General features: G+C 39.4%; 1 protein-coding gene and 1 long non-coding RNA gene across 2 annotated transcripts; one reads left to right on the forward strand and one right to left on the reverse strand.

Moving 5' to 3' along the window:
- The first annotated feature begins 128 nt into the window (after positions 1-128).
- On the forward strand, positions 129-5,258 carry LOC112574067 (phospholipid phosphatase 1-like). Its single transcript, XM_025254896.1, has 6 exons — positions 129-1,204; positions 1,881-2,032; positions 2,764-3,062; positions 3,304-3,361; positions 3,744-3,920; positions 4,117-5,258. Exons 1-6 carry the CDS (start codon positions 1,123-1,125, stop codon positions 4,285-4,287), a joined length of 939 nt encoding a protein of 312 aa, XP_025110681.1. The 5' UTR covers positions 129-1,122; the 3' UTR covers positions 4,288-5,258.
- LOC112574068 lies at positions 4,959-9,851 on the reverse strand. The gene is made up of 2 exons (XR_003101340.1): positions 9,484-9,851; positions 4,959-8,211 (listed from the first exon to the last, which is right to left on the reverse strand). It is a non-coding gene; the product is annotated as an uncharacterized LOC112574068 (long non-coding RNA).
- Positions 9,852-10,315: the final 464 nt, after the last annotated feature.

Raw genomic sequence — 10,315 nt, forward strand, 5'->3', positions numbered from 1 at the left:
TAAGCCTTTAAAGGTGCTTCAGCGGGAGGTCGACGCCGCTGCAGTCAGAGAAGGAACTCGTGAGAGAGAACTCGTTAGAGACGTGGAGGAGTGGACTGTGCTAGTTATCTCCCAATGGCACAGGCTTCGTCAGTTGCCGCGTCCATTGGTCTGCTCCCCCAACGACCAATTAATATTTGTCAAGAGACGAATGATTGACTCATCTTCTCAGAACATGTGTCTGGGTCTTTGGACTCGGCATAAAAAGGGGGATCGTGAATGGATGGGGGAGTATGTTTAACAGCTCGCAGTGTAACATACAATGTAAGTAAATAATTGTCTTTTATGTAAATTTAATTAAATCCTATTCTGAGCACTTGTGACTAACATGTAATACTGGGATAGGCAGTCACGACCACGGCTAACATGCAGGTGTAAAAAGGTGTAAGAGTTTAGCAAAGGACAAATTTTTAAGCAATGAATCGACGTCATGCGCTGGTCTCACCTGGCAGTCATTCATTGTACTCGACATGTCGCAATCTGATTATACTCAGGAGTGCCTGCACTTCTGCTAAATAAAGCAATAGTACGGATGTATCTAAACATCAGATTATACGACTATTTACCACTGTAGATCCCGAAGGTACAATTGTATGATCTGAGAGAACAGAGAAGACACCTGTTTCAACAAGTATCTATATCTCTCCAATTACATTAAAATGAAAACAATAAAACTTACGTGATAGGACTGGAGGGGTAGGGGGATGTTACTGATAGTTATATTCCATATTTGGCATTGGGATGATTTGGTTTTACAAAGGTCGATTAGGTTTTTGTCGGGGATTAATCTTATCTCGAACATACCCGTGATCTGACTCGATCTGGGGCGACGTTGATAGGACTGTGTCGATGTGGGTTTGGGTCGAAGTGACCAGCTGCCGTGAGTAACGAGCGGCTTCGCATACTCGAATTCCACGTACAGCGCCCAATACAGTGCATTGAATCTACTGGCCGTGATATAGCTGCACCTCGAGGATACGCCAACAGAACTCATCCGCTGACGTTAGCAGGAAGCATTCAAGCGAAGATTACCTTTAGACTCGACCGACTTCAGGCCGCACTTTCTCCCGGTAGTAATCCAAGATGGCGACTGACGCTGAAGACACCAGCCTGAGGACACGATGGATGATCCGAGTTGGCTTGGATTTAACCTGCATTGTGATGAGTAAGCCTTGCTTAAAATAACTACAAATATTATGCTATTAATAAATCATGGTTTGAAGAAATGAAAATGGAGCATTGAAACATGCTTTTGTGCAATTTATTATGTAAACAATGCAGCAGTGTATAGTTTGAGCAGACTGGCTGTGGCACAGTAACTTTGGTGCTATTTGTTGGATATTGTCAGCTCTTAATTGTATTTGTTGCCAAGACTAGCCATAGTGATTGATGCTAGCTTTAGTCAGATTTGCTTCGTCATGTTGTATTCCGTTGAGAGTGTAAAAATGTGGCGAAAATGACTTCACTCTTACCACAAAATTGTATACAAGTTTGTGCTCTTACTACATATTACCTTCCTTTATTCAGGTACTTCCTGGTTCTTTAAAATGCATAGTTTTCTGCGGTATTTCTCAAGTAAATTATCGCTACCAATTACTGATGAGAGCCCATGTCCCACTAGTGGCAGTACAGGAGAAACTGCATGTGTAGCTATAGGAGAAACTGCATGTGTAGCTATGTTCAAAAAGTTTGTTGAATGCTACTGATAATCTGAATAATCCGTGATGTTTCATATACTTCGTTCATGGAAATAATATGATTGACTGCTTTGTGTTTAAAATTGAAAATTTGTTTGGCTAAATATAGCACCTCAATTTTTGAAAATTATTTTTGTTTTGAAGTTGCAATACCAGTCTTGCTGATAGACCGGTTGGCAGTCCCATTCCATCGTGGCTTCTTCTGCGACGATCAAAGTCTTATGCACCCTTATAAAGCAGACACAGTGCCTCTCTGGCTTCTCATCATAGTAGCAATTGGACTGCCATTGATCACAGTAAGAAAGTTGTACATATAAACTGCAGTGGTTTTTGTGAGTTGATTCTAAAATATGGTGAAAGATGATAGGATAGTTGCTGTTTGACAACACAAGTATTTTTGATGTGATAGTTCACTAACCTGATATGTTATTGGATCTGTTAATATATGTTTAGAATGGTTAATTATGAGTTTTTTTAATTACTTGAGGAAAAGGAGCAATTCTTTGATCATCAAATATCAGGGATTTTAATTAAAATGTTTTACTACACTAGTTTATATTACAGAATTCTGTTCTGGACATGTTTTTCTAAGAGAATAGCTATTGTATATGAGCGACAATTCAAAACTTTCTGCTTTTTAGAGGGTGGAGGGAAAGATTGTTTTCAATCCCTTTATATATCTTCAAGACAGTTTACAACAATAAATCTTTTACTATTTTATTTGTAAGTAAAATTCTTTTCATGCATTGTGTATAAAAAAATATTTACTACCTTATTCTGCGGCAAAGTTGCACATATGCTGAAATCTGGGAGGGTAGGAATCAATCCATAGTAATGAGAGGATTAACTCCCTGGATCCTAGCAACTTACGGCATAACTCTAACATAACTGACTGCTACAACATTGACATGTCATGACCAAAGGCCACGTAAAGATAATAGTTGCATGCAGAGTCCACTGTATAATGATATCTTAACAAATTTTTGAGTACCACCTACAAACCTACAGAGCTAACTTGTGATTGCAGATTCTGCTGGTGGAATTCCTCCCACGTAGGAAGAGAAGTTGGTGTGTTGTGGTGCCTTTTGATGCCACCCCGACAAATAACAGCAACAAAGAAGCCTGTTATCGCATCCTTGCCGTCTTTTTCTTCGGCCTGGCGATCACTCAGCTGCTTACAGAAATAGGCAAATATAGCGTAGGCCGACTGCGACCTCATTTCCTATCAGTCTGTAGTCCACAGAATCTGCCACTCAACTGCTCTAATATCTTTATTGTGCAAGATGTGTGTACAGGTGATTCACCAGACAAAATCAAGGAGGCCAGGTTTGCCTTTTACTTCTGTTTAGATTATATGCAGTTCCTTTTTTGACCTGTTTTCTAATAACGAGAACAAACGTGCAGCTGAAAATGAGTCAGTCTTTGCATAGTAGTGTTTACTAAATATTTTCAGATTTATTTTTTAGGGAGGAAGGGATAGAATGGGAAATCATCATTAGTCACCAGCACAGGAAAACTAAAAAAAAATGTGTTTTTATTTAATATTTCCCCTTATTGATGTGTGCAGGTTGTCTTTCCCATCAGGTCATGCTTCTATGGCGATGTTTGCAGCAGCCTTCCTGATGGTGAGATTTATTTTTAATCTTTTTACGTTTGATTCATAGATCAAGTTTTGTTTTTCCTTATTTTTTGCAATTTTTGAAGGTGTGTTTCTTTTCAGCTGTTATCCCTTTCTGTAGATGTTATACTTTATTTTAGCACAGCTGGGCTGATAAGAGTCAAATAGTCTGGAGGTCGTTAAGTCATATTTAAGATAAAAGAAAGTCATTTTTAAATCAAATTGCTATTTCATTTTGTTTATATTAACATAGGCTTCACATTTTCTTTCTTCAGTGGCAAGATTGAAAAAATGCAAGCCTGTAACTAGTGTAAATCCACATTTCATAATTATTTTGCTCTGACTGTAGCAGACAGTTCAAGAAGAGAACAATTGCTTTTGTCAAACAGATGTATCTGCAAGCGCGGTTGGTGTGCAGCTATGTCAAGTTGCTGAAGACTGTGATGCAAGTCGCAGTATTCTGCCTTGCACTCCTCACCTGTCTGTCACGCATTTCTGACTTCAAGCACCACTGGAGTGATGTTCTTGGGGGCAGTTTGCTAGGGCTTATTGTGTGCTATCTTCTTGTAAGTCTGCCGCCAATTTATCAGCAATGTTTTTTTGTTGTATAGAATGTATGGGGGTTTTTTGGTGGAGGTGTTTGGGGAGTAAGAGATATACTGTTCTACAACGGTAACTTTTGTATAACTGTTTAAAAGAAACATTCACCCATTTTCACTGAACCAACTGCTTTAATTCCATTTTTAACTTACTTTTCAAAAGGTTACATCTTTGAAGGATTACCACCACCCCTTTTTCTACAAGCGACCTATCTACACAAGCCTCGTGAGAAAACACCAGGCAACATATACAGCAAATGGCAACTCTTCATCTGACAACACAGCGGACGTCCACTGCTCTGTACAGATGCCAGGGGACAGCTGCCCATTCTGATTGCTAGTCATCCCAACATTTTAACTCATGCTGTTGTGACAAAGTGTCAGGGGGAGTAAGTATAAAATGAGACAATCATTCACAGCATCATCTCCCTTGAACTACAGTGAAACTGGTCTTAAATACTCAAAGTTGGAGTTGGTGTTACCAGAGTGTGTTATTCTGTGCTGCAGCTTTTAAGGTGGTGAGCAATTCCTCAGTCGATTTGCTGTTGTTATGTCTGTGACATTCCATATGCATGAGATAAGATTATAGTATTTATACTTAAACTGTACTGATCATGTGTAGGTTTGATAATATTTATTTATACAAGTATTTTTAAACATATCTGCATGCTGAAAAAATATTGCACATGCATTAACTTTGAGGAAGTATGTCTTTCATTTTTCAAGACGATTCAAAATGCTGTTATTAGAAACATTTTTCTGTGCTGGATTTTTTTTTAAGATTACGTGAGCATTGGCTTATACTTTGCTGCCTGTGATAGTTTTGTATGGCTCTCATTTGGTCAACTACTGCCATGAACTGATGTACTATGACTACATAGTCACTTGCTGTATGAATACTGTCTGAGTGATCCCTACATTGTTCCCAAGCCCTGATGTGTAGGTTAAGAAGAAAAAAAATCAAAACTGTTTGCTGTTTTTGCTATTGGTTTTTTTTTGAGCTGATTTGTTTTCTTATTTTGTAATTTTTGGCAGTGTAATTGAGGCAGATATTAAAATTATTATTTTTTAAAAATAAGTGTTTATAACTATGACCTGTAACATTCAAGTGCAAATATTTATTGATGCTTATGCTTATATGCAAGCACACTATCAGCTGTGACACATTTTGATGTTGACTTCATAATGATTGTCTTGTCATCTCAAGATGGAAAGGGCATCACCCATTCAAGGAATTATTTTCATTGTGGTGTCTTTTCTGACATAAATGGCAAAATCATGATTAAAAACATTCCAAATCTGCAATTATATTTTTGTGTGGATGAATTTTGTTCTTTGGTAAAGAGAACACCTATTAAAATGTAAGTAAATAGGGTGGTTGTCATTTAATTTTGCTGAAGATATGTGCATTTTTTCACATGCACAATTTCACAAAAAATTCTTATGTTTTACCAATACTGTAGATCTAGGTACAAATCACTTTTACATACAGATGCATTTTCAGTGTCATAGTGACAAGAGCCTTAGCCCCTGTGAAAATCTTTGCAGGATGCAGTCACAACAGGTGACTTGACACCTAGATACCATTACCACTCTCTCCTCTCTCCTGATGTAAATTGTTAGCTGACAAAAGCAATAGACAGAACCTGTGCACAGTCACTCTAACTGGATGCAAAATGTTTAATAAAGTATGAGTAGCTTTGCTGACTGATATCCAGATATGTTTTGTTCTTCCTAGTTAGGAAAATCTTCGTTTAAAAAGAACGTATCTTGAACAATCACTCAGGAAAGCTGTTTCTCCTTCCAACAAAGCATAAGATGGCACTAACAACAATGAATCTGGTCAAACAAAACCTGGAGAATTGTGATTCGGGATAACGTGTGCAAAGTTGATAAGGTAGCTTCGTACACCTTGCCAAAAGCCGAGGCCTTTCTCGTAGCCATGGTTGCGATAACTGAGCGGTTATAACATAAGTGCGGCTGTGGATGGAAAGGGTGTTGATTTTACCTGGCGACAGGTTGGGCACTTCTTCGCCTGCTGTCGAAGGCTTTCTTGGCAGACAAACAGCTGCCACCTCGGCCCGTTATCTTGCGTGCACGTAATGATCGTGCCATCTGTCGCGGTGTGAAGCTCGTTCACGTCACGTGACAACGCGACGACAACCACAGGAGGGTGAGAGGGGAAGGGCGGAGCGGTAGCCCTATGACCGCTTGAACTCGTGCGCTCATCTAATGTTACACAGATTTTACAAATATACAACATGAGGTAAATATATGTATAGCTTTTTTGTTGTTTTCTATTCGTATAATTACACTCCCTATCGCTGCCCGCCCCTCCACCTGCAATAAACACACGAGTTTGTTAAAGGGAGAATGGCACTTGCAAGATATTTACTAAATATCATAATTGCGGAGGTCAAATAAATATTTGCGTTGTATCAGCATGGTAAAGTATAAATAAACATTCGAATAACACAAGCATAGTGAACAGTGAAATCTTTTTAAAAAAAAAAAAAAAAGAAAGAAAGAAAAAGATGCTAACAACAGAACCAGAGACACCTGGGAAATTTTCCCTATTAGTTTCTACAAATCCTTGATTGACTTTCGGAGTTGGTATTGTCACCATGACTACTAAATGATGCCTTAGCGAGAACTGACATATTCAAGACGAGCCTGAAATATTCTGGCAGTGTTCCCTCTGATCTCCAAAGAACGGAATTCAGTCTGTACAAGTTCAAAGGGGGACTCCTACAAACTCTTTGATTACATACAGAGGCTTCCTGTCCAGCTTAATCATCTATTGACGGACTGGGGCTGCAAGCCCTTTACATTGTCTGGTTGTGATTTAGGCTATAGTATGGCAGGAGGGACGAAGGCTGAACATCTGAACGAATAATAATAAAAAAAAAAAAAACCAGCCCGCTGGCCTCGGAGGCTGAAAACGTCCTGTTACGTCCCCCGGCTAGTACGTCACACAGCGACACGTGGCTGACACCCATTTTCCACCACCCATTCTTACTCTCTACCCCAACCCCACCCCACACACACACACCCGTCCCGCTGCCACCCCGAAAAACACCAGCTGCCGCGAAAAGCGTCATTTGAGTGGAGGCTACTCTTTGATGTTCGGGTGGCTCAATGAGCTGGGTGAAAGAGACAATGAGAACGGCACCGAGCACGCCTTCCTGGTTTCCAGCAGTAAAATGTAGCTGAACAAAGTTCAAGTCCACTTCACACGGCCATTTGCCAGGGTACCGTGAGATCGCAAGGCTGGTGCCATGGCGGCGTGGGAGTAATCAGGCGGAAAGTCCCCGGGAACAAGAGTCGTGGGGAGGGGGGAGAATAATAACCCTATAACCCTGCCCATAAGGACTGTCACAGAGACCTGGAAGACAATGGCGGGGGAACGTGGGTACCGCTGGGTACGTCTGGCCAGTGGATTACCAGTGAAACATTCAACGCTATAGATTAGAATCAAAGAAAAGAAATCACAGTTGCAACAGCCCTCCGGGTGAGTGAAGATGTAAACAAAAAATCGGTGGCAGAAAAAATGCAACAAATGACTGACACTTCACCACAGGAAAACCATGAGAATATCGATATATGTAGAGAGGGAACATCGATCTTTCACAGCTGAGTAAGCAGCAAGCTGCACCCTCATAACAAAGGATGTTGTTCCGGCACAGGTGTGTTCAAGTCAGCGTAAACAAAGCAGGTATCACGTGCAAACTTCTGCCTTACAAAGCAGACGCCGCTAAGATGACTTTATTTGAGAAAACTATCTACCTTTGTACCGTTTCAAATATCACAAAAGAACACATTTTGAAACTGTGTAGCTTTGTTAGTTTTTGGTGTTGTTTTTTTTTTTTTTTTTTTTTTTGTTGTTTGTTGTTGTTATTGTTGTTGGGTTTTTTTCCATTCATCGATCAAACTTGAAACTTTCGTTTCAGGTTTCATTTCATCTGCAATATGCAAACAAGCAAACAAACATAATTATAATGCCTTTTATTCTTCAGAGCATGGAATATCGAAATCCGACTTGAAATCATTTCTCGTCTTACATTAAAAGGCAAAAATAAAATTTACCCTTGTACGTCTCTGCAAATAAAATCTGATGTCCCTGTGTCTACAAAGGTAAACAAAGTATAGCGTCTACACTCGTGTGGATTAAAGGATTGCCGGTTCGATACTTACTTGTGCTGTGTACTGGGTACGGTGAATGCCGATCACTGACCCTATTGTCTCTGGGACTTTTTACCTGAAAATAAATTTTAATTCGCAAAATTTTAAAAGTTGAAAATAGTCTTTTGTGAAGGGGTGGTAGATAAAGAGTCATATTACCAACAAATTTCTATCAATATGTTTATATTTTGCACAATCATCCTACATCCTTTGTAATCACGGTGTTACCAGTGACGTTTGTTGTTTGTAATATCTCTATAATAATTAACTTACAGTGCTCTCACATCATTCGTAAAAGCTGTATTATTTGTGAGGCTTATTTGCAAGAGCTTTTCTGTGCAACATTTGAGGATTGTAGGATGAACTATTAGCTCAAGATCTTCAAGAGGTCACGAGGTCGTCTACACTCTATCTGCTGCGATTATTATAAATCAGCTATTAATTCAACTTTATTGCGCAAGCATTGATCTCTCTTGCCTCCATAGATATGCTAAGCTTCACCCTCCCTTACTCTTCTTTCTCTGTCTCATAACTGCTTTTATTTATTTATTCATTTTTGTCCGTACTTTCTCTGTAGGGCATTGGCTTATGGAGAGAGTAAGCAATCAATTTTCTTTATGTCAACCACACGCACATAAACACGAGGACATGGACGTTCTCACGATGGAGTCAGTGAGCTGTGGTCTTCAAATCGTCTGTCGTTACATCTGTCGCACTTCCTGCATCCCTGTTGTCATAGTTCGTTCTGTCAAATATTTTGATATCGCGTAGTCTGCATCAACCATCAAGCTCAATCATAACAAATGTAAAGGTAACCACGCGATGTCATAGCATGTACAATCAGACTAACGAACGCTGCAACATGCGCGTGTCTGCCACCTTTTGCTGCACGGACAGATTTGTAGGCTTACATCACTCGCAAGCAGCTTACACGTCAAAGACTGCTTACCATTGTCCGATTAAGGGCGGCCAGCAGCTTTGTAAATCAATGAATGACTTTATTATGAATTTAGCAATCGTTTTTGTTTTTTGGTTGGTTTGTTGTTTTTTTACTATGGGATATGCGTTAGAGACGCTGGCAACTCTGTTCGATGTACTCATTTATGTCCGTTTTGTGGAGTTTTATTTATTTTTATTTAATCTGTGTGTTTCCGTTAAGAAAACAAGATTTTTTTCTTGGTGTCCAACATAACAATCTCCAATAGGAACTGTCTGCACCGAGCCCAGGAAAATGGAAAGTTGTTTATGTTGGAGTCGATAACACGGCCATATGACGTGTCTAGAATGCTAAGAAATATTTTTCTGACATTTATCTTTATCCAGGCTGTTGACCAAGAGTAGTTATTACCTATCAACGACGGCATCCTGGAGCAGTCACCCTTGAGGCGTAGAATTTTTTATTTTTTTTTTTTTTCCAAGCAATCTGTCAAACAGAAACAGAACAATGTGAGCAAAATCACAGATGTGAGAAGGATTTGAGTTGCTCACTTGGTTACAGAGAGATGTAAAATTTTTGTTATTTTAGCAAACTTTAATGTAATGGTAAAACTGCTCAGAACTGTAAAGGTTTCAAATGTAAACTTGTAAACGACAGTCACGCTACAGTTGTCACTCTTCGCCGCAGGGTACAGCAGACCGCGTGTCACTTGAACCCGACCTCATTATGAGTCGCCACGGTTATTATTGTTCTTTTTTTAAATTTTGATTTTAATATTATTCTTGACATTTTTTTTATTCCCCCTCTCCCCTCCCCCCCCCCCCCCCCCCCCCCGTCTTCGATTTCTTATTATGAAACTCACACTGGATTCGCAGACACGTACAGCACCAGATGCACACCGATGTGAAATAACCTAAGCCTTATTTTTTTGTAGAAATATGCATAATAATTTGTATTGCTTAAAAATGTGAAATAATATGAGAAATTTGTGTTTATTTCAGTCTAGACAATAATAATCTGTATTGCACTAATGTTCAGTATTACGTGTTGCTCAGCTGGATTCTGGTCAGAATCTGGTTCAACAAAACATACTAACGCAGAAAAATGAAGCCGCCCGCTGCAATGTGAAAATAATAAGTACATTAGCATATATAATGGTTCCTAGATCAATGACCTATACATTCGCCCTTTTATTCACTCAGAGACCCCACCCCCCAGATTTACATATTTCCTTTGATCTCCG

Source organism: Pomacea canaliculata, linkage group LG10 (assembly GCF_003073045.1).
Source record: "Pomacea canaliculata isolate SZHN2017 linkage group LG10, ASM307304v1, whole genome shotgun sequence".
Taxonomy (NCBI): domain Eukaryota; kingdom Metazoa; phylum Mollusca; class Gastropoda; order Architaenioglossa; family Ampullariidae; genus Pomacea; species Pomacea canaliculata.